General features: G+C 35.0%; 1 protein-coding gene across 2 annotated transcripts in view; it reads right to left on the bottom strand.

Annotated features, from left to right (window-relative positions):
- Window positions 1-26,110, bottom strand: part of LOC150110047 (acetoacetyl-CoA synthetase-like) — a 515,069-nt gene that overhangs the window by 435,213 nt on the left and 53,746 nt on the right. For both annotated transcript variants that reach the window (XR_016548138.1, XM_090390896.1), the window contains exons 4-6: window positions 25,514-25,637; window positions 19,886-19,999; window positions 18,841-18,938 (exon numbers count right to left, since the gene is read on the bottom strand). Coding sequence is in view for 1 of the 2 variants with exons in the window: in XM_090390896.1 (XP_090247022.1) it covers window positions 18,841-18,938; window positions 19,886-19,999; window positions 25,514-25,637 (336 nt within the window). In the remaining variant the exon portion in view is untranslated. The remainder of the gene's footprint in view (window positions 1-18,840; window positions 18,939-19,885; window positions 20,000-25,513; window positions 25,638-26,110) is intronic.

The raw sequence follows: 26,110 nt of genomic DNA, 5'->3' as shown, positions 1-26,110 counted from the left end.
ATTTCAAATTTTCTTATAAGATTTACTTTGTTATTATATTGTATTCTGGCTGCTTGAGATTCACAGTATGTATTAAAGGTATGCCATATATATATGGTATGCATTAAAGTATGTATGTATTAAAGGTATGCCATATATGCACAGTATGTATTAAAGGTATGCCATATATGCCATATGATATATATATATATATATATATCACAGATCAGATTGTGACCATTACTGTATGGGGGCAACATGGTTTTGTGAACGGTAAGTCATGCCTCAGTAACTTGCTCACATTTTATAATACAGTGACAGCTGATCTGAATAAAGGTAATGGGTTTACAGTGATACTGCTAGACTTTGCAAAAGCCTTTGACAGGATACCACATGGAATTCTAATCAATTGTTGTTGGTCCGCTACTGTTTAATTTGTACATTAATGATATAAGAAAGGATCTGAGAAGAACTGTTTAGTTGTTTGCCAATGATGCAAAATTGGGTAGAGGAACAATTAATACAGATGATGATGATAAAATTTTGCAGGATGATTTGCTACATTTTGAGGTGAAAAGATTACTAGCCAAATACCGCATTGATGGAATTGTACTCCAGAAAATTGACAAAGCCAGAGATTTGGGAGTGTTGGTGGATAGGGAGTTGAAATTCTGAGAGCACATAGCAAAAGTGGCTAATGCAGCTCATCGGATTACTTGGTTACTGAAGATACTTTGACGAGCTGGGTTTCTTGGCAATGAAGAAGAGGTGGATAGGATCAGACAAATGATCAAGATGGCAGTAGGTCATGGAATCAGTGGTGAGCTATAAGGGGCTCATGAAAGCCGTTTGTTAAATTTTTCTGAAATTTGCAAGTTCTTCTTGAGTACGTTTTTATTTTTTCAAAAAAAAAAACACATAATTTTTTGAAATGGTATCTCGCTAATCTGAACTAATAAAAACCGCGCTCGTTCAGATTAGCGAATTTTCCCCAAGAGGCAACAATAACTAGCATTTAAGGCAAAAATAATCAGATTCTAATGGTATATCAATTTAATTCTGTAAATAAATGAAGTAACTGATAGAAAAAAGCTACTGTACTGTAATGTAAAACTTAAAAAATAATACAGTAAATTTTTTAGTAAAAAATTTAGTTTGTATGTAATTGTTGAGGATTCTGATTTAATAAAATTGCATAGTTCAGTACATAACTTAATTTGCTTAAAAAATATCACTTTCTTGTACACAACACAAAAAACGTTTCACAAAATAACACCAAAAAAGTTTTTTTTCTTTGTAAAAAAAGTCACTGATTTTCTTTTGCTTCTTGGAAGATAAACTTTATTCAAATGCTTCTTCTCAGAGCTGTATTAGCAATAAAATTTTGTGGAATGGCGTATCATTCTGCTTAGTCCATTCTATACACACATTAAAACTGTCAACTGCCTCTTCATGTTTTACTTTTTTTTCTTGGAGTTCTTTATCATCATCATTGTCTTCTAATTCATTCTGTAGCATCATATTTATAATCTCAGCATCTGATTTGATTTCAAATTCACTTGTGGTTTTACCTGTGATACATTCTGTAATATCTGTTTGTGAAATTTCAACATCTGGATTTATATTTTTAACCAAATTATGCACGTTTTGAATTTTCTCTTTCTGTGTATCACCGTAGTTATACTGTATTATAATAATAATAAAATAGATAATACAGGTAACGCGGTACTTATACAATGCGGGTTTGATATAATGCGGTCTACAAATTGTAGTATCCCTTGTTCAACGCGGTTTTGATACAACGTGGTCTACAATTTCTAGTAACCCTTTATTTATTTATTTTTTCATATTTTTCACTGTGGGACTTAAAAATCAAATTTTATCTTCATTAAATTTGTGTCTGCCCATATCGCACAAGTAGTTATAAGTATCGAATTTAGTTTTATTGCATCACTTAAGGTACTGTACAGAGGCTTTTGCAGTCTCTGTCATTCTCAACAAATAGTGCAATTAGAGACAGATGGAATAAAATGGCACTAAGTAATAAATCACATGTCCCCTCTCACAGAAACTATGTTGTATAGACTTAAGCAAAAACATATGTTGCACTGAAACACAGTATCTAACTAAAAACTATTGTCCAATTTTTCAATTATGAAATAAGTGTTTGTTTTATTGCACTGAAATTCTTGATGTCATTATGACAGATCACAAAGGCTTACTTAAAATAAAAGACTATCAAGAATTGAAACATGCTATATAATGAATGTGCAAGTTTGCCTGCCACGTCAAATGCAAACAAGAAACCATAAAATTCAACCAAGGGTTGAAACGTTTGTGTAAGTTGAGCCAGTCAGTAATGAGAAGTTCCGTTAGAACAATAAATGACACCCTGTTTGGAATGTGTTAAAACTAATAGTGAATGTTGTTATGACAGTTTCAGATGTTATGGAATTCGATTGAAGAGAATTAGCATTTCAACTCAACACTTGTCCGTTGCTTTTGTCTTTGGGTCGTGTGATCTTTTGTTAATACCATACCAATCATATGCATGTCTTTATAGCTGCTGTCTTGTGTAAAACAAAATTCAGCTTGTACATATTGTAACAATTAAAAAAAAACTTGAATAATTTATAGGCGTATAAAAGGATATCACCTTTAAATCGTTGACATGCCAGCAAAATTCTCAGACCTGCCTCTGGCACGAATGCCATAGGTTCACCATCTAGGGTTTATTGTATAAAGTGTTTATTGTTGAAAATTGTCTTCGTTTCCTGCCAGGAAAGCACATTTAAAATCATAAGTGTGTTATTCTCAAGCTGAGCAGTTTATTTTCTGCTGAGTTACATACATATGAGAATTATAAAAATGATATCCAAGAGATTTCAAGTGGTGACGACTTCCGGTCATCACTTAAAGAACATCTATGAAATGTTATTTCTGAAGATAGTGATGACGATTAAAATATGTGCTTTATTTTATTGTCTAAAACATTTATGCATTATGTGCAATAAAATTTATGTACAATTTATAATTTTTATAATTTTATACTACGTATTTGTCTCATAGTTTATGTTTTCTTAACTTGCATGAATTACCTGAATTAAATAAAAATATTTTTTTGTTGGATGTCATTGTTATTTATATAATTTAAAAAAGAAAACAATTTTGGAACCCAACCTTACTTTTTCAATGTGATCTGAGTCTCATATAATGTCATTTATATAACGTGGCATTTCTATGGAACCTAACATCCACGTTATACGAGGGTTACTTGTAATAGCTAAAATAATAATTATTAAATAAAAATAATAGTACAAAATAATAATACGTAATAAATAAAACTTTTTTTTCTTTCAAACCACAGTTCAGATTACTGGAGGGTTCAGATTAACGAGACACCACTGTATGTTACATGATAAACTCATATGGTAACCTAACAAAAATTAGTCTATTCGACAGTGTATAGATTATTTGGAATTATTGTTTCAACTCCTCTATAACGAATGCACTCAAGTTTGAAAATAAAGTAAGTGCATGCACTATCTTTGCCCTTCTCCCTTCTGGTAGCCAATCAAATGTTCATAAAACTGTCATCACCAAGTTGTTCCACTGGACATTAGTTCTTTGTTCATTAATACACTGATGTATAACAACTGTTGTGTTTAAAATTTAAAAATAATAATACATTTAAAAATGAAGTTGAAGATAATAAGCACATTGATTCAATGAATATACAACAAGTTGGAGGAGAAAAAGAAAATCATTTACCTGATTACTACAATGAGAAGCAAGCATTGTATTTCAAAACGCAGTACAAGTTGTTAGAAGTTAAAAACAGGAAATTAGGATGCCATGTTTACTCAAAATATAAAAACTTAGGTGTTGAAGAAGAAAAAAGTTGTCACCTATCAAAGGAATGGGTAGAGAAAATGGAACCGAATGGAAACACTACAGACTCAAGAACTGCATCTTTGCTTAAAAAGTTATCCAAACATAATGAATCATTTGCTCATAATAAAATCATAAAAATAAATGAAGAAATAAAAATCTATATTACCAAATTTAATTGACAAACTAAATGAAAAAGAAATTTTGATAACTTCAAAAATGTTTAATTCTGTTTATAGTTTGGTGAAGAGAAACCGACCAGTGTCTGATTTACCAGATTTAATCAAGCTGCAAATTAAACATGATATTGATTTAGGATTATCATTGCATTCAAGATTCTCAGGAATTAGAATAGTTGAACATATTTCTAAACAAATAAAATTGGAAATATTTTCTAAAATAATAGAAAAAAATTGCAAAATTTCTATAATAGCAGATGAATCGACAACATTATCAAAAATAAGTGTTTTAGTTATTCACATACAAGTTGAGCTCGCCATACCATGTATGATTTTTGAAGATCTTGTAGAACTAGAAAATACCATTGCAGAATCTATACATGCTACTATAATTGCTACTTTAAATTCATATGGATTTTGTGATAACTATTTAAAAAATCATCTTATTTCATTTTGTTCTGATGGAGCTAGTATAATGTTAGGAAACAAATCAGGTGTTGCAATCAAACTTCTACAAAAATTTTCCAACATTGTGATTTGACATTGTGCAGCTCATCATTTACAATTAGCATTAGACAATTTGATAAAAAACATTAAAGAAATAAATCATTTTGAAATATTTATGGAAAAAATTGATGAGAATTAAATACAATTACAAAAGACCTTAGTATCGAAATTTTAAAGATCGGCCGTGTGTTTGGACCACGATGGGCAGCTTGCAGTTTACGAATATCTCTTGCTGTGTGGAGAAATTACCCAGCTTTATGCAAGCATTTTGCATCAAACAATAAATATAAGGGCTTTTTAAACTTACTTCTCAATTTGGAATTTTAAAAGATCTAGCATTGATGATTGATATCCTACAGGAATTATCATATCTGGCAAAAGTCTACTAAGCTGCAAAAAAGTATTATAAGTAACTCCTTAATCATGCAAACAATTAATGCAATTAATGATTTCAAAAATTCTGTAGGTTCTTATGAATCTAAAATTGATATCATGTTAAAATCAAAAGAATGTGAAGGAATAGTAATTGAAAGAAATCAGATTTCACAAACTAACACATCAAAACATTACTAAACTCTCTTATAATTAAAGGAAAGATTAATGCAGCAAAGTAATTTTAAACGTAAAAATAAAAATTATGAGGATTTGGAAGATGAAGAACTGAAAAAACATTTTAAATGTATGTTATCCTGAAACATGGAATATGGAAGAAGTTATGTGTCCATGGTTAGAAAGGAGAAAAGAGAATAAAATCTTTAAATTTTATTTTGAAATATGAAATTAAAATTAATGATTTTAGAGATTTAGTGGAAATGGCTTTGACTGGAAAGTTACAAAATGAAATTCCCAGCATTGTGAAAGAAGCCCCAAGTTTTTATAGCAACAATTGCAGTTTGCAGCACTTAAGCCGAACGAACTTTTAGTGTGATGAATAATATCGTAATGACGAAGAGATCTTCTCTCACTATAAAACATATTTTGGATTTAATGACAATATGTATAAATGGGAAACCCTTGAATGAATTTAATCCGAATCCCTATGTCAAATCTTTTCTAGAAAATCATTGCTCAACTATAGATCCTCCAAGAAGAACACAACACATGAAGAAGGAAGGAAATAAGGTGTGGCAGCTTTGTCATAAGTACAGTTACACCCCGAGTTACGTAACTGTGACTTACGTAATAAATCTACTAGCGTGTATGAACACGTTTGCAGCTTTGCGCAGGTGTGTCTATGACAGCCTTATTGCAGAATAGTAGTAGATGCTTCGTGTGGTTAGCTCAGTCACTTGTTATCACTGCGAGTTTCGTTACTTTTTTTACCCTTAAAATGGAATGCAAATGCAAAAGCAAATGCACAGGAAATAAATCTAAAAAACAAAGGTCTGCAATTACTTTAGAAGAAAAGTTGAAAATAATTCTTATGTATGAAGGCAGAAAAATTCTATCAGAATAGCTCAGGAAATAAATCGACCTATGTCGACAGTGAATACATAATAACAGTGAATACATACTAACTTTATCCTTCAGTGAAAGCACGAAAGGTGCGGTAGCATTGAAGGGCACAATTATTATCAAGAAGAGGCTGGACCCGATATCAGAGATGAGAAATTGTTGTCTCACCAGATCGATGATCTGACAGAGAAGCGGATACTGTTAAGTTTACTAATTATACAGGAGAAGGCTATGTCCTTATATAAGGATTTAAAAGAGCAGGCTGACAACACAGATGTGGAGAGTACATGAAAAATATTAAAAATGGAAAATATCTGATTAATGGCAAAAAATTGTAAGGCAGCGGTATGAGTAGCCATTGAACGTTGTATTGTATGTAACTTACATATAAAGTAATTGTTTGTAAATGTTTACCTGAAAAGGAGTGAGTTTTTTCTGGGTAAATGTGCACCAGACAGTGAGCTGCAATGATATTGTTTATAATATAAACGATATCATTGCATAATATAGTTTATATCACCATTATATAAACTTTATATAATGATGGCTGATATTTTCATATTTTGTTTCAAAGAGGGAAAAAAAATTGTCTTTATCTCTGATATGAATTTCATCATTTGTGAGTTGCATCAGTTGTTTATGACTTCAAAGTTTACTTTGTATGTTGTAATGGGAAACCCTTGAATGAATTTAATCTGAATCCCTTGGTGAAGAGAAACCAACCTACACTGCTACACTGTTGCTTATTTGATATAAATATGATTTTTTTTTTAATTACTTCACACTTTATTTGTGGATTTTCATGTAAAATTATCTCGAAAGTGATTTTATTAAATAAAATATTATAGTTACTGTTACTATCATTTTACAGTTTATTTATTTATTTTTGGTAATCACATATAAATAAATAGGACATAAATAATGCCCCTTGATTGGTACCATTGATTTTCACTTTGAAGTATAAAAACAAAAGAGAAATATAACATATTTTGATATTATTGTGTTTAGATAATATTTATTTATTATTTATAAATTGTTTGTCATAAAAATTTCTATAGCAAACAAAACAATTTTATTTTGTTTATAAAAAATGTGGACTATTGCATATGTCAATTATAAAAGATTTTATTCTTATTATATTATGATAGTTAAAAAATGTTTTTCTTATGTAAGATAAATTAACACAGATGATTGTGTGCAAATATTTCATGTTTAGATCATGAAATATTTGTTTCAAAATGATAGCCTTTACAGGTTGATTGTTCCCTCATACTTTTTGATTGGCATTTGTACACAAGATGCATTAATAAAGTTTTTGTGTGAAATAAGGCTTTTTTTTTGCTCGATGATGCGAGCCCTTTTTTAAAATTTCCATAGCTCACCACTGCATGGAACGAACCTTATAAGAACAGGTTGAAGATTTATGGGTTACAGAAAGTGGTTAACAGGCAGAAAAGGGGGGGATATGATTGTGAAATATATATATATAAATTAGTGAAGGACTTTTACAAGATTAATACAGAGAAAATTTTTCAGAAAAAGTCTGGTTGTGGGAGAACTAGGGGCCATCTTTGCAAACTTAGCAAGAATGTAGTCAACTGGCTATCCTTTTCCAATAGCACAGACTCAAGTCCTGATTCTCCAAGGCTGTACAAATGAAGAAACAATACAGGCCGCCATCAGTTTACGACGGTTCAATTTATGCCAATTCACAATAATGCTGGATGCCTGTGCGTGCTTTCTTAATGCAGTGTGGTCTGACTTAGAAATGACGCTAGCAGGCGCTCTAGTGTTTGAGTGTTTACTGAGCTACTACAACGTATATGTATCAAACCTAGTTTTACTGTTGAATCTACCTAATTGTTCTATTTAATTTTTTTTACATACATACAATTTATGGCTTACAGGGAGATATTCAGTTGTTTGCTGATGATGCAAAGTTGGGTAGAGCATACATTGAAAGTTTGCAGGATGATTTAAACAAGCTGGTAGAATGCACAAAAGATAATGGATGTCAGTTCAATGTGGAAAAGTGTAAAGTCATGCATTTTGGGATTAAAAGATTACCAGCTGTGTACTACATTGATGGAACAGTACTCCAAGAGATTGATGAGGCTATGGACTTAGGGGTGTTGGTAGATAGGGAGATGAAGTTCAGGGGACACACTGCTAAGGTGTCCAAGATTGCACATAGGAGTACCTGGTTGTTGAGGAAAACACTGACATCCAGAGATAAAGAAGTTATTATTTCCCTTTATAAAGCATTGATACTTCCACATTTGGATTACTGTGCTCAGGTCTGGTGACCTGGATTCCTTGGAGATGAGGAGGCTGTGGAGAGGGTTCAGAGAAGAGTGACCAAGTTGGTGAGTGATGTAAAAAATGCTCCCTACATTGATAGATTGAGAGCTTGTGGATTGCAGAGATTGGTTGATAGGCAAAGAAGAGGGGATATGATAGAAACATTTAAATTACTGAAAGGTTTTTATAGAATTGATGCAGGGGATATGTTTCAGCTGTGTGATAGTGATGGAAGAACAAGAGGTCATCCCTGGAAATTAAAGAAGAGTGTGGTTAACAAGGGTGTCAGAACAAGGTTTTTTGCCTGACTTAGTTGTGAGCTCTTCGTCTGTAAATTAATTCAAGAAGAGATATGACAGATATTGTTTTGCTAGTTTTGGTCTCCTGCGATGAGTCTACTGACTCCATGGAGATACGTGTAATAATAATAATAATAATAATAATAATAATAATGTATGTAAATTGATGTCTGATAAAAGAAATGCAGAAAAGTTAGCAGAACTTGATGTTAAGAAGGTGCAGAAATCAATCACACTTGAAAAGAAGATGGAGGTGATTCGAAGAATGGAAGATGGGCAGACGTGTGCTAATGTCTGTAGAAGTGTGAACTTACCTCCATTGACTGTTACTACAATTATGAAAAATGCAGATAGAATAAAACAGTCTGTGCAACAATCTATGGCAGTACTAAATGCAAAACATGTAAGTTATAACAGGGGTAAACTTCATGAAAAAATGGAAAAATTATTACCATTATGGGTGGATGACTTGAATCAGAAAAACATTCCTCTGACGCAGGCTGTTATAACTGAGAAAGCAAAAACAATTTTTGAGGATCATAAAAAGACAGAGGCGAAGAAACATTTTTAGCAAGCAAAAGTTGGTTCATGTGATTTAAGTCTTGAAGAAAGTGCCATAGTGTCAAATTATGTGGTGAGGTGGCAGGTGCAGATGCGGCAGCAGCTGCTTTTCCTAAAGAATTTCAAGACTGTGTAGAAAAAGGAAGTTATCTTCCTGATCTCATTTTTAATGTTGATGAGACTGGGCACTACTGGAAAAAATTGCCATCATGCACCTTAATTTCCTGTGAAGAATGTTTTGATCCAGGTTTTAAAGCTGTGAAAGATAGACTTATGCTTTTGTTAGGTGCAAATGTCTCCAGAACTTTGAAGCTTAAACCAATGTTCGTGTACCATTCACAGATACCACGCACCTTCAAGGGTCTAAAAGCCATGCTGCCAGTCTATTGGAAATGGAAGAAGAAAGCTTGGGTTACACAAGCTGTTTTTATAGATTGGTACACAAATTATTTTTGTCCTACCATGCTTTGCTTCTGTAAAGAAAATAATTTGCCAGCCAAGGCATTGCTTCTCTTGGATAATGCCTTGGACATCCTCAAAACCTTTCTGGAGTAAGAACACCATTGGATGTCAATGTTGTTTACATGCCTGAAACAGAACATCGCTTTTGCAACCGATGGATCAGGGGATTTTATATCAATCTTCAAAGCCTATTACCTCCGTATAACATTTATGGAAATGGTAAGTGTCTTGGACACTTCAGGAAAAACTATTAAAAACTATCAGCAGTCATTTGACATTTTGAGGTGCATTAACAACATCAAGGCAGCTTGGAATGAAGTATCAGCAAAGTGTTTAAAAGGAGCATGGTAAAAACTTCTTCCAGCATTTATGCATGACTTCGAGGAAGTAGAACAAGAGGAGAATGTTATTGAAGTCATTAGCAAGCTTGTGTGAGAGGTGGAATTGGACGATATTACAGATAAAGATGTGACAGAAGTCTTAGAGAGCCATGATAAACCGTTTTCCAATGAAGACTTAAAAGATTTAGCTGAACAATTATGTCAACATACAAAGGAGGAGAAAGAAAACGATGAATGTCCTCTGAGAGGTATAAAAATGGCCGGTTTCACAGCACATCCTGCAAGCATAGAGACATTGACTGATGAACTCTGCAAAATAGACCACAATTGGGAACAGAGTGTGAACGTAAAAAGGAGTGTAATTGCATCTATTCAACCTTACACTGGACTTCTTAAAGAAAAAGAAAATTTAGGCAGCACCAGATATTTTTTTCAAAAAAAATGCGGGTGATCCGAACCCAGGAACTTCAACACAGAAATATGTATTATCGTTTCGAAGTTTCATATTTTTTGTATATTATTATTATTATTATTTCAGGCAACTCCAAGGAGTCGACAGACTCTTCGAGGGAGGCCCTAAAATCATGTCAAGAACAACTATTCGACATTCACATATCTATCATACCTTGCGTTGAACTCATTCACAGTCGTAGCACCCACAACAGACTCTGGAAGCTTATTCCACTCATTCACCATTCTCCAAGTAAAAAACCTAGCTCTAACCCCCTTGTCAACCACACTCTTGCCCAGCTTCCATGCATGGCCCCTAGTCCTATCACCACCAGTCCTATTTTCAAAAATATCTTCTGGGTCAATCTTATAGAAACCCTTCAGTAATTTTAATGTCTCAATCATATCACCCCTCCTCTGCCTATCGACTAATTTCTGCAACCCACAAATCTTCATCCTATTCTCATAAGGTTCATTCCACAGACCTGCTATCATCTTGGTCACTCGTCTCTGGATCCTCTCCACTTCCCCCCATCACGAAGAAACCCTGGTGCCCATAACTGGGCACAGTAGTCCAGATGGAGTCTTATCAAGGCTCCATACAGAGGAACAACAACTTGTTTGTCTCTGCATGTTAAAGTATTTTTCAGAAGCCAAGTGATTTGATGAGCTGATTTAGCTACTTTTGCAATGTGCCCACTAAACTTCAATTCCCTATCCACCAGTACTCCCAAATTCCTGGCCTCATCAATCTCCTGGAGTACGATTCCACCAATGTGATATACTGCTGCTATTCTTTTCACCCCAAAGTGCATAACCTTACACTTTGCCACATTAAATTGACATCCATTTTTCCTTGCCCAGTCCTCCAAACTATCCAAATCATCCTGTAAAATTTTGACATTCTGTGCACTCATGATTGCACTACCCAACTTTGCATCATCAGCAAATAAGTGAATGAACACTTCCTCTCCTCTCAGATCCTTTCCTATATCATTGATGAACAAATTGAAAAGCAGTGGTCCAAGAACAGAGCCCTGAGGCACACCACTAGTCACAAGACATCTTTTAGACTCAACTCCTGAATAAACCACTCTCTGGTATCTCTCCATCAACCACCCTCCTATCCATCTCACCAACCTTATATCCATTCCCATCTGCTCCAGTTTACTGATTAGGGTTCCATATGGTATCCTGTCAAAGGCCTTGGCAAGGTCCAGTAGAATCACTGTAAACCGATTACCCTTATCCAGTTCAGCCGTCACTATGTTATAAAGCGTGAGCAAGTTACTGAGGCATGATCTACCCTTCACAAAACCATGTTGTCCCCCATACAGAATCCCATTTTCATCTATCCACTCCTGTATTCTTTTCTTGACTAATTTCTCTAAGACCTTGACAATGATTCCTGATATGCTAATTGGTGGGTAATTTACAACAGCAGTCTTGGAACCACTTTTATGCAGTGGAACTATTTTCCCCTCTTTCCACCCCCTTGGGACTAACCCAGACCCGAGACTCAAATAAAATGGTCAAGGGTACTGACAATTCTTTAGCCGCTTCTCGTACGACATGAGCTGGTATACCATCCAATCCCACAGATGTATTGACATTGAGGTTATGAATAGACTACTCACCTCCACTTCATTCACCACAGTTTCCGTATAATCTACTGGTTCATTCATTTCTGTAATGTCACCACCTGGATGATATATTCTTGCAAAGTGCTCACTCAGTAACTCAACCATATGAACTGATTCAGTTACCTTCCTACCATTGGCATTCTTTAAAATCATTCTGCCATATACATTTTTCCTTTTACTTGCAACATATCGAAAAAACTGTTTAGGATTCTCTTTAGCCTGCATGGCCAATGTTCTTTTTAATCTAATTTTGCTTTTCTTACCACACTCGTTACCCTTCTGGCCTGCGCTTTATACCGTTCATGTGCCTGCCGTTCACCTTTCTCCTTAAATTCCCTCGATAGTTGTTTCTTTTTTTGCAGCTCAAGCTTAATGGTGTTATTCATCCATTTAACCTCTACTTGATTTATTATTCGGACTCTAGATATACAGTCAGCCATTGCTTCATGCAAACACTTTTTAACTGCCTCCCATGCACTATCAACTTCTAGTCCTTGCAGTTGTACATGCCATGGCACTGAACCAATCAAAACTCCTAAGGTTGTCATACTTTCCAGCCCAATAATTCCACATGTGCCCTGTCTTAATTGTAAATTCCATACCTTTAGCCACCTCCCAGGTCAAGACCCTATGATCACTCTCACCAATTGGTGACAATGTGGTCATATTCGTTACAGTCAAATCCTCAGATGCAATTACTAGGTCAAGCACTCTCTGACCACTAGTATTTTCCATTACATGCTGTTGCAGATAGTTATCCCTTAATAACCGCATAAAATCCAATTGCTTCCTCCCATGTGTCCTCTCCTCCTTCCAATCAATGTTACCATAGTTGAAATCTCCCATAATAATTACCCTCCTTCCACTCATTTCTTCTATTTGCTTATGCATACTATCACCACCATCTTTTCCATCACCTGGTCTATAGTAGCACCCAATTGTATATTTTGTTCTGCTAGCCACAATCTCACACCAAATGGCCTCAAACGTGCTCTTTTCTCTATCCTGCAATTCAACTTCTATTCTCCTTGGCTGCAGCTCATCAGCTATCATCAACATATAATTTTGTTTTGTTTTCGTTATTAATAATTTTATTTTAAAAATATGTATGTATGTATTATCAAAGCTTTAAATATAATAATGTTACACATACTTCATGTGCATATTTTTGACTGCGTGGAACATAGCTTTGTATCTTCTATTAAAATTGGGTTTGGTTTACGCCCATCTTTTCAGGAACGGAAGCGAGGCGTAAACTGAAGGCTGCCTGTATTATTACAACTGGCTATCATCATGAACTTTGCCTTCTCTCTTACTTACACCAATACCCAAAACAAGAAAATCATCAATGCATCAAAAACTGATTTCCAAAGAGCCAAAAGAGGAAACCTGCATTGTTGCCAAAATGGCAGCCATGCATTCTGGTCTCTGACCAAAGCAGTTAGCCACAACTTTTGTCCAACACTGTTCCCACCACTCTTGCACCCACATTATCAATTGCATCATCATCCACACAGAAAGTAAATCTCCTGGCATCACACTTTTCTTTAAATGCCTGCATAGATGATTTTGGTAAATGTCCCTCAACTATTTAACACTCAATCTCTCCTCTAAACTTTCACCAGGAAATGATCAGAAAAATCCTAATCAAATTAGATATCAGAAAGTCCCCTCACCCTGATGGCATTCCTCCAACTGTACTGAAGATTTGTGCTCCAGAGTAGACTCCACTTCTATGTCATCTCTTTATGCTCTCCTACTCCACTGGCATCTACTCTACACCCTGAAAATTAGCCCATGTCCAACCTATTCCCAAGAAGGGCTATATATATCCTTAACCATCAACCTATTGCCCAATCTCTCTCTCTCTCTCTCTCTCTCTCTCTCTCACCTCATTCCTCTCTAAAGTAACAGAGAGAACCATAAACAGCCAACATCTATGCTATCTTGAAATTACTCAAGTAATAAATGATCACCAGTTTGAATTCTACCAATGCCATTTAACAGGTGATATGTTCATCTATGTCACTGGATAAGCACCATGGAAAAGTTTGGCAAATCCCAAATGGTTGTACTAGATATCTCCAAGGCTTTTGACCAGGTCTGGCATAAGGGCCTATTAATCCAAATTAGATACCAGAAAGTCCCCTCACCTTGATGGCATTCCTCCAACTGTACTGTAAGCTTTCATCATTTTTCTCAGTCCCCCTGACGTCTGCAACGGGGACACCAGTTTTTTCACTGGACGCACATTGTGTGTGTGATGGTTCTCTATCTTCTAACTAAAGCAACTAATGCTGGGATTAAATAAGGTTCAGTCCTTTCACCCACCTGTTTCTTCCATATCAATGAGCTACTCCAGTTGACCACCAGTTCAATACACAGTTTTTGCCAATGATGGTAAAATATATTCATCTTTTTCACTTGACAAACCTTGCACTAAATATACCACCAAATAAACTCATAAAACAATAACTTCTACAAGCCTAAAATTCTGATCTCCAAACCATTCTTCAATGGGGTCTTGGACATCAAGACTCTCTTGGCAAAAACACATTACAACCATTGCCTCCTCAGCATCCAAAAAATTAGGATTCCTATTTTTTTCAAAGCATTACTTTATCCTGAACAGCTGTTAACTCTGTACAAATCAAAAATCTGCCAATCTATCAAGTACAGCTTACACATTTTGCACAACTCCCTAAAAATACTTGACAGTACAGAAGAGAGCAGTCAGACTTATTGACTACTCATCTCTTACCAACCCACTCCAATCACTACTGCACAGGCATCTAGTATCTACTGCTTGCATCTTCTATAAATATTTCCATGCCAAATGTTCATCAGAACTAACATCAATAATTCCCACTTTCTCTACCAAATCCATTGAAACATGTGCAACTATCACCCAGCATCCTTTGGTGGTTGAGCCGTGGAATGCATTGCCTGATGGAGTGGTGGGAGAGAGAACGGTCAATGAGTTTAAGGAGTGGTATGATAGCCTTTGTGTTTCTCAGGGGGGGGCCTCCCCTCGATGAGTCTTGACAGACTTTATGTCTTAGGAAGGACCTCCCATGATGAATCTTTTGACTCCATGGAGGTCTGAATATTTATAATAATAATAATCCATTAGCAGTCAAATTCCATAATCATAAACAAGCTTCTTTTCTCCTCCTTCATTCCTACTGCTGCTACTGTATTGTGGAACAGCCTTCCTTCTTGTGTTTCCCAAGAAATATAATGCACGGGACTTCAAATCCAATGTGAATTATTTCCTTGTTTCCTGATTCTCTTCCCATACACAGTACTAACATGCTATAGGTTGACCAATCAATCTTTCATGTATGGACCCAACCCAACATAAAAAAAAAAAAAAAAAAAAAAAAAAAAAAGGAAGAAAGCACACACACAAACATATATATATATATATATATATATATATATATTATATATATTTTAAGCACACACACAAACATATATATATATATATATATTATATTTTTTTTTTTTTCTGTGATGTCCTGAAATCTCAGTACAAATGCATCCTAAAATGGTTAATGAGCCCAAGCATGAAAGAACAGTTTTTCAAAGTGGAACCATAAAATGTATAGATGCTGTAAAATATGATGAATAAAGGGGCACTACAAAGATGAAATTAACTGGTTTTGAATCAAATTTTAAATGTGATTTAGTGAATAATCTTTGAGATCCATTACTTAAGTGTCTGTATATAATTCAATAAGATATACAATGGTACCTCGGTTTGTGAGCATAATTCGTTCTGGAAACGTGCTTGTAATCCAAAGCACTCATATATCAAAGCGAATTTCCCCATAAGAAATAATGGAAACTCAGATGATTCGTTCCAAAACTCAAAAATATTCATATAAAAATGATTAATACAAAATACATATACCTTTGTATATCTTATATATATATATATATATATATATATATATATATATATACCTTTTTTATATTTTTATTATTTAAATAATATACATAAAGTAATCGAATTTATTAATTACATTACAATTACATTTTACAGTAATTGCCTTGGATAGGATGACTTTCATTGTAACTAACAGAATCACTGCTATCTGTTGACTCTTTTTCTTTTTGTGTGACTTTAATAAGGAACCTATCCAATGATACTTGCTTTTGCCTCCTTTTGAGGATTTCATGGAAATATGACATTGCATTGTCGTTAAACAGATTCATCGCTCGCACTGCCACAGCCTTACTCGGGCGGTGCTTTTCTACAAAATTTTGCACTGTTTCCCACATTTTACACACCTCCCTAATCTCATTTGAAGAGAGGGATGTCTCCATCTTTTTCTCCTCCTACTCAGACAAGATCTCCTCCATAACCTCTTGTAGTTGCTCGCGATGCAGATCCATCAGTTTGTCAATGGTAAACTCCAGTCCATGTTCCTCCACCAGCTCTTGAATGTCATCCTCATTCACCTCCAGTCCCAAGGTCTTCCCCAAGGACATAATTTCATCGACAACTGGCAGCTCCTGTTCATGAGCAAACCCCAATGCAATCAGACCACAGTTTTCTTCAAGTACAATTAAGGGTTCTCTTGGTGACCCCCATCCCAGGCTTTATTGATGATCTTGACGCAGTTTACGATGTGGAAATGATTTTTCCAAAACTCTCGGAGGGTAAGGTTAGTTCCTTCGGTCACCTCTAGGCATCGCTGAAATAGTGCCTTGGTGTAAAGCTTTTTAAAGTTTGAAATGACCTGCTGATCCATGGGCTGGAGTAATGGAGCAGTGTTGAAAGGAAGGAACTTGACCTTAATGAACTCTAATTCTTCAAGTAAGTCGTCCTCAAGGCCTGGAGGATGAGCAGGAGCAGTATCTATAACCAGCAAGACTTTGAGTGGCAATTTTTTTTTCTAAAAGGTATTTCTTCACTGCAGGACCGAAGACCTCGTTAATCCACTCAACGAACAAGATACAAGTGACCCAAGCCTTGCTGTTGGACCTCACATACGGTTTAACTGGCTCTTCTGCACCTTGCATTTCTTGAAGGCTCGTGGATTCTCAGAATGATACACGAGCAGGGGCTTGACTTTGAAATCACCGCTTGCATTAGCACACAGCAAGAGGGTGGGACAGTCTTTCATGGGCTTGTGACAGAGCACTGCATTCTCTTCTGCTGTAATGTAAGTCCTCTTTGGCATCTTTTTCCAAAAAAGCCCCGTCTCATCGCAATTAAACACTTGCTGCGGCAGGTAATACTCGGAAACCGCTAGCTCCTGGAACTCGGCAACGAACGCCTCAGCTGCCTTTGCGTCCGAACTCACAGCCTCTCCATGTCTCACAACACTATGGATGCCACTTCTCCCTTTAAAGTTATCAAACCATCCCCTGCTCGCCTTAAAGCCTTCTTCGTGTGGATAGGCTTATGTGTTCATCAGACATGTTGTAATAGGTTTCACGGTATAAAAAGAACACAGATGGTTAAGAAACTAACTATTTATTAACTGAAAGCTAATATTTTGCTGGTATTATATCCAGCATCTTCAGAGCACACAACACAAAGTTTGTTATAAATGTAAGACAACCACAATCTGGTGTAACAGTGGGGGCTAGTATAAGTGATTGCAGCATGCAACACAAGACTAAAGTCCTAATATGGTGCAATCTAGGTTAAAAAAAAAAAAAAAAAAAAAAATCAGTTTTTAATTTTTTTTTAATTTTTTTTTTAAATCTAATATTTGATTACTATTTCAAAACTTTGATTTTTTTTTTTTTTTTTTTTTTAACCTAGATGGCCCATATTAGGACTTTAGTCTTGTGTTGCACGCTGCAATCACTTATACTAGCCCCCACTGTTACACCAGATTGTGGCTGTCTTACATTTGTAACAAACTTTGTGTTGTGTGCTCCGAAGATGCTGGATATAATACCAGTGAAATATTAGCTTTAAGTTAATAAATAGTTATTTTCTTAACCATCTGTGTTCTTATTATACCGTGAAACCTATTACAACATGGAGCCTTCTTCGTTTTCTGTAGACGTACCTGGCAGTTTACTTACAAGGTCAGCGTACAAGGCCTTTGCCTTCTCACAGATTAAGTTCTCGGTCATAGTATCACCTGCTAGTTGCTTCTCATTTATCCACACCAAAAGTAACTTTTCTACATCTTCCAGAATACGTGGCTGTTGCTTTGATACTCTCGTGACTCCTTTGCTAAATCTAGCCCCCTTAGTTCTTCTTTCTTCTTTAATACTGTGCAAATCATTGACGTAGACTTCTTATAAAATCTTGCGATGGTGGCCACTTGCATACCTTGTTCATGCTTCCCGATGATTTCCTTCTTAATTTCCACCGTAATCATCTCCTTCTTCTTACCACCTTCCTTTTCAACCCTTTTCTTCATTGGTGCCATTGTTGTAGTACAGTTAATAAAGAACAGTCACTACATTTGGACACAAAATAAAAAAATACTTTACGCACACACACGTGGTCACAACACTAGCACGAATGTTGACTATATGAATGAAGTATGCCGAATGAGACCAAGCATGCGAGACGATTACCCACCATCCCGAGCGGCTTGTGATCACGTGACGCTCGGCAAACAAAGTGTGTAGGTAATACTCGTATTGCAAGACCTCGCTTGTTTATCAAGTTAAAATTTATTAAAAATTTTTGCTTGTCTTGCAAAACACTCGCAGACCAAGTTACTCGTAATCCAAGGTACCACTGTATATTATTATAAGTGGGAAAGAGAAAATGTCTTGTCTGAAAACTTACAGTGACTCCATATTCTAAAGATACAGCTGTCCATATAGCTCCTATACTTTGTGCTGCAATCATTGCTACTGCTGCTGGAAGGATATTAGTTACATAACCTACAAATATAAGTCAAAATAATTACACAGAGAAATACGTGAAAACATCACTTCAAACATTAGTTGTTAATATAAAAAAAATATACACAGCATATATATATATATATATATATATTGCTATTTTTATAGATGTGATGTGTTTTTTTTTAGTGGCAGCTCATTGCTTCATAGCAGAGGAGACTGTAAAGTTCTGAAATTTGTCACCAATTGCAATCTGTCAGTTCTGGCTGCAAAATGTCTAGTAAAAAGAGATGATCTTTAGGAAAAGCAGCATCTTTTATGTGTTTGCTCCTTGAGGCAGTCTCACCAAATTCCAGACCAGCCTGAATAATAAGATAGAGCTTGATATGATAGGGCTTGTTCAAGTGGAGGACTAACTCATCTTGATCAAGATGAGTGGTAGCAAATCGAGAGGTAGCCTCTCGGTTTGCCTGAATTCCAGTTGATTAATGCAATACAGTAATATTCATGATTACAAGGTTAAACAGTATCATAAATATTTTAAAATATAATAATCAAACACACGATCATTATACATTGGTGAAGGGACAATATGACACTGGGCCAGTTACCAAGTGCATCTCTATTCCATTATTCCTTTCCAACATTGCAAGATGGTGGAAAGGATCCACCATCTTGAGAGAGAGAGAGAGCTAGGAGTCGCACCTGGAAGTTGTGTTTGAGTGTGGTTAATAAGGATATGTAGACTAGATTTTTTGTTTGGAAAGTAGTGAATGGGTGGAAATGATTGCCAGAGGTAGTTCTGAGTGTTCTGACAGTAAATTAATTTAAGGAGAGGTAAGATAGGTATTGTGTGTATAAAGATTATTGTAAACCTCAATGAATCTTTTGATGCCATGAAGATACCCATATAATAATAATCCATAAATTGACTTAAATAAATTGAAAAAATAAAGATGAGTAGTTATTAAGTAACAGAAACTTACCTACAACTACATCACCTTGTTTCACTCCAGCATTTTTGAGTGCTGATGCATATAGTGCTACTGATTTGTGTAATTCAGCATATGTTACTTCTTTTATTTCGTTTGTTGCTTCACCTATAAGGATTTTTTAAAATAAAATCTAAATTAGTTTTTTTATACCATCATATTTTATTTTAAAACAACATTTTATTTTCACTATCCTAACTCTAGTATAAGAATTATAATCATGCTGGTAGGGTGTTGACTAGTCAAACAAGATCCTATGTTGTTGTCTTTATCAGAGAACTGGGGAAAACACTGAAAACTCAGCTATGCAAGAATTGGATGACCTGGAATGTAGGGGGAAAAGTTGGGTTTGAAGAGGGTACTGGAATAGGTAATGAGAGAGAGAGAGAGAGAGAGAGAGAGAGAGAGAGAGAGAGAGAGAGAGAGAGAGAGAAATGACTCAAGGAAGGAATGCAGAAGGCACATTTAATAAAGGGTATCAGTGAAACTTGTTATAGATCTAGAAATGAACCTGGTTTTTATGTTTGCATATGAATAATAGAGATATCAGAAACAACAGGAACAAAACTGTTGCATTGATTGAATTCATTCACCCAAAAATTCTTGGAATATGTAAAATGTGTCTGGATGAGGATGGCATCCTGAGAGGATTGTAGGTATCTGCCTATGTGAATTTCTTTCTCATAGACTTCTAATGATAATCCTCCTGCAATGTTTTTGTTGACAAAATCATTTCATCACTCTCAACAAAAATTAGGTATAATCAAAATCTTGAAAAATAGATCTTTAAATATATTAAAAATTATGAAATGAAATGAAAACAAGAACTTCAAATCGTATTTAATCAGTTCCTCAAAAATGGATATTCGTAAAAGGTACTAACAGAAACTTTTATTTTCTGATGAACTAACTCGTAAATACCCAAAAATTAATTACAAAGGCATGGTATCTGTTCCTAAGTTGGCAATGCATCAAGAAAAATAATCAAAATTCTAAAGGCGCTCAATTCATTTTTTTTAGAAAAGTTTAATTTTTTTGGTTTTTTACTTATGTTAAGCAACCTTCTGATGATGCTGATAACCATATAGAGGAAATACACCTAGTATAAATAAATAAAAAAAAAAAAAGAGTTAAAACCTGATATTTATCATTCAAGCAAATCTATTTGTAGTGAATAGCATAAGATAAGGAATGTGTTAAATGGTGAATGCAGATTTTAAGCATGCAGTACAGAGAAAGAAGGCATTATCGAGGCAACATAGATGAGTGGTAATAATCAGTTCATGAAGAATACAAAGAACAGGCAGGGAAGATGACTATTGGGAAAGGTGCAGAATGAGCAGTGGTTATTAACCTGGCACTGATGAGGTGGGAAAATGTAACAAAAGTGGTAAGGTGGAGTCCCACAGACCCACCCAAATGATGTAGTGTATTATAGAAATCCATATCTTTTTAATCAATATTAGTGAATTCTCTGTGGATTCTTCCTCTGAAGATTCTTCATCACAGTCTTGTTCTGTAGCAGACTCATGGTTACTGACTAATTCTAAATCAATTTCGCTATCATCATCTCCACTAAATGGCTCCTCGTCTGTCAAACTGTCATCTATAAGTTGACATAACCTCTGTTCTTCCTGCTCGTAACTCATCTGGTAAAAAAAGATATTATTCTTAAAATACCCTCTAAATATTTACGAAAACGTATTTTCTTATAGTTGGTATGTAAAAATATAGAAGATATAGCAGTAACAATAATATTTTAGTAGAATATACATGAAAACAACTTACAGTTTGGAAGTAAATATAGTCACGCTTTTGGTAAGGTGGGGGTCTGGTGGACCTCAGCACACTTTACACCTCTGCACACTAAACTTGCTTGTGTTCAACAGCCTGTCGTCTATGGCGTTGAGTAGCAGATTACAGGAGGGGAAGCTATACTGAGGCAATGTGTTTAACAACATGTGGCAATGACTCATTGCCACATGTTGTTAAAAAGTTATAGTCAATTTAAAATCTTTGGGATCTGTGAGGGAATTTGTTACGGCATTGACACTTGCCTTGGCATAACTATAAACAGTTATTAAAAATATTAAACATGCAAACATATTAAAATGTGAGTCTTACATTGGGTCAAGTTCCAAAAGAGTGGAAGGAAGGTAAGGTTGTGCTGCTTTATAAGGGAGGTGACAGAACTCAAGCTTCAAATTACACTCCAATCTAAGTGTCAAGTGTTGTGGTTATAGTGTTGATCCAGGATACAAAACTGGGTTGACAATAGTGGTATTATCTTTGATGGACAGGAAGGATTTGCTCAGATTTTATAAGGGCTTTTGATAGGTTGTCAAATGATCAACTGATAGTTAAGCTAGACTGAATAGGGTTGGAAAACCAGATTACTTCATTGGATTAGAGACTATCTCTCCGAATATGGGCGAGCAATAATCTCAGAATAAGAAAGTCAGTAGTGGTGTGCCTGTTTTAGAGCCATTTCTGTTTATTCTGTATGTTAATGATATTGGGAAAAGATTGAATGGTTATATTCAGTTCTTGCAAGATGATGCAAAGCTAGAAAGAACTATGAAAAGTACAGCATATGTTGGACTTCAGTAGACATTGAATGGGCACAAGAGTGGGGTTACCAGTTCATCATTGCAAAGTGTAATGTTTAAAAATTGGTAAAACAAAGATGGGATGTAGAGTATACATCTGGTGGAGAGCTATTGGAGGAAGTGAAGGGAGTAAGAGATTTGGGTGTTATAGTGGACAGGGAACTAAAATTTAGTGGAAAAAATTGCTAAAACTTGCTAAAACTGTGAGAATAAGACAACAAATTCAGGCTTACAGAGGATACTGACTTATAGAAAAAGGAGATAATGGATAAGGGCCTTGATTTTTTTCTTATGTTGGGCCATACATGAGAATTTGGTTCATCAACCTATAGTATGTATGAGAAGAGAACTGGGAAACGAGCAGTTACCATTCAGGCAATCACCTCAGGGTCACTAACTAACTGGAGGTAAATTCTGCACCTCACTTATAACGACATCCTCTGATGAGATGAATGATCAAATCCATGACACTCAATCCTTGTGTGTGTGCGTGTGTCCTCTTTTACATATTGTCTAAGGGAGTTGTCCTTCAAAAAACTGAAGAAATTCATTCTACAGATACTGTCTCTTCAATCCAGTCTATATTATTTTAGTTGAAATGACTTATAATGATCACCCTTTCCTTATTTGCTTGGACAATGTGCTTATACATTTCTGGTCACTACTTTCCAAATTCCCAAGCTTAGAGCAACATCCAACTAAATATTACACCCTGTCAACCTCATCCCATACTGTCTCCAAACCAGCTATTATTTCCTCTTTTTTGCAATCACGTGAGTCTTCTAGAATAATCATCAACATACCTCTCTTCCTCTCTCACCAGAGTCCAAGAACCAGAGGCGTAGCTAGTGGGGGTCTGCCCCAGGTGGCACTTTGTACCTTTTTGAACTTTTGCAGTTAATTGTAAAATACAGTCTCAAGAAATCGTTTCCAAATATTGTAATACTACTGCGAATTTTCTTCACAATTGCTGCAAGTGTTTCTAGTTGTGAGAGGAGTCTTTCTAACTAAGATTGATTACGAATTACCTACATTACTATGAAATAGACTTCACCAATGTCATCAACAATTTTGCTAACAGAAAAGAAGAAAAGCAAGAAAAATAACATTTTAGAATGTTGAAACTAAAGTTTTACTTCAAAATAAACATAGTGTTTTAATTTATTTCCCTATACGTCGTTTTGACTTTTTGTAGTATTTTTGGTGTGCACTGAGAAGGGTGGCAAACTCAGGGACTGCCCCGGGCAGCAAAAGCTCTAGCTACACTACTGCCAAGAACTCACTGCAGGAGGAGACTCCACAAAGCTCACTGTATACCATCATCTGCACAGACATCAAGTCATCTACATATTATTATTATTAAGAGAGACCTCCAGGGAGTCAGGGACTCATCAAGGGAGGCCACATACTACATGCACCAGCTGTCATTGAATTCATTCACACACACACACACACACACACACACAACATTGAATGGCAACCCATTCCAATCGCACACCACTCTATAAGAGAAAAATCTAGATCTCACCCCCTTCCTGGCAGCATTAATTCTCAGCTTCCAAGGATGTTATCTTGTCCTTTCCCCATCCTCCATAAAATTAAAAATTCTGTCAACTTAAATCCTGTATGATCTTTTCAGAAGTGTGTAAGTCTCAACCATATCACTCCTCTTTCTCCTGTTTGCTGGTGTCTGCAGGCTGTAAATTCTCCATCTGTCTTCATAATCAGTATTCTGCAATCCCAACATAATTTTTAACACTCTCCTTTGCACTCTTTACACTGTATCAGAATCACCAGAGAAACCAGGAGATCAGACCTGCACACAATAGTCCAAGTAAGGTCTTATCAAGGCCTTGTAAAGAGGTGAAATGACATCCTTATTTTACATGTCAAAGTTTGTTTCAACATTGAAATTATCTTTTGAGTTGTATTTGCAATCTTACATGGCTCCTGAACTTCAACTTCCTTATTTATTCACACTCCAAGATTCCTAGCCTGATCAGTTTCTTCTAGCATAATCCCACCAATATAATATGGCATTGGATATCTAATTCTGACAAAGCACATGACTTTACATTTACTATTTGCCATTTATATTTATATATAATTCCATATATTGTCTGTTGAATATGTTATTGACTAGTTTTTAGATATGTTTGTGGACTAATTTGTGTCCTGTGCAAAGTTTATTTTCAGTTGGTTATAAATTAAATTAAACTTGCCAAGAAATTATATTCTTGCTTAATACTTGCATAAAGGAATAAACAAGAATATAATTTCTTGGCAAGTTTAGTTTAGTTTGTGTCCTGAACAGAAATCCAAGATAATTACAATTTTTATTTGTTTTGCTCTTTTCTCCAAATTTTCCCATTTCTATGTCTGGTTATTTATTGGTTAAAACTAGATAACCAAAGGAAGATTTCCACACAGCCTGCAAGAAATGCAGGTTTAAAACAAATTTTAGCAGTGTGCCTTTTAAATTACAGTAAACCATATGGTGAAAATATTTTTTTCCCACATCCTCTACTTCAATTATTTAAAAATTGTTGCCAATAGTACACAGTAATCCAAAAAGCTTTAAAAATGTATGTGTTTTTACACGTTTTATTCTTGAGGAATAATAAATTATATAATAATAATAAAAAATAAATATTATCATCTTGGCAGTTAATCCTATCTCCGAAGCCAGTCACGGATGTCAGTTGTTCTCTGGTCAGTTTGAATGTTTTTTATGGTAAATAGAGGAAGATGATTTTTGAGTTTCAGAAAGGAGACAGCAAAAACACTTCCACCTCTATTGGTAAACTAGAGGTGGAAGTGTTTTTGCTCATACAGATGGTTTACATCAAAGTGGGATTCAAATTGAAGTCTGTCTTTCCAACCAGAAGGCATATGTAATTATCACTACACTATGAGACACTTAAGAAATTTATCTCTTAATTTATATTGCAATATTTAATATAACAAAATTAATTAAAACATCATAATTATAATTTAAAATTTAAGAACTCACTTCCCACATACATTACCACCCGATCAGGATTGCTATTATGGTTTAGCAGATTTTCAGCAAAGTTCAGTCGAGAGCCTCGAAACCATTCTGGAGAATCCTCAAATTTGGTTTTTGTGTCTATGACCTACATGTTAAATTAAAAAATTTAACTGTGAAAAATTATGCATCTAATCCAATCATGAAATCAACTTCAACCAGAACTTAATAACTCACTGAAATTGAGGAGGAGTGAAAAGACAGTTATTATTATGGATGTAATATCATTTCTAATTTAGACAAATTAACTTCACAAAAAGCAATAAAAACATTGCTCAAAATTTTTCAGGAGGTAAATTAAAGCAGTATTACCTTGCAGTGGTCCAAGCTTCATATATATATATATATATATATATATATATATGAGTGTATGTGTGTCTGTATATAAAGCAAGAACTATACACATATTAATGGTTATTTTCAATATGAAAATGTCTTGCAGAATACCACAAAATACCAGATAAATAACACACAGAATTCACTTGGAAGAAAGCATCATAAATTATTATCGTTAGTAGTAGTAGTATTATAATCCCTCAGACCTCCATGGATTCAAAGACT

The sequence above is a fragment of the Typopeltis vanoorti genome, chromosome 1 (assembly GCF_054136105.1).
Source record: "Typopeltis vanoorti isolate ZY-2024b chromosome 1, IOZ_Tvanoo_1.0, whole genome shotgun sequence".
In the NCBI taxonomy this organism is placed as follows: Eukaryota; Metazoa; Arthropoda; class Arachnida; order Uropygi; family Thelyphonidae; genus Typopeltis; species Typopeltis vanoorti.
The sequence above is the reverse complement of the archived record's forward strand: the minus strand, read 5'-3'. Positions and strand labels throughout refer to the sequence as shown.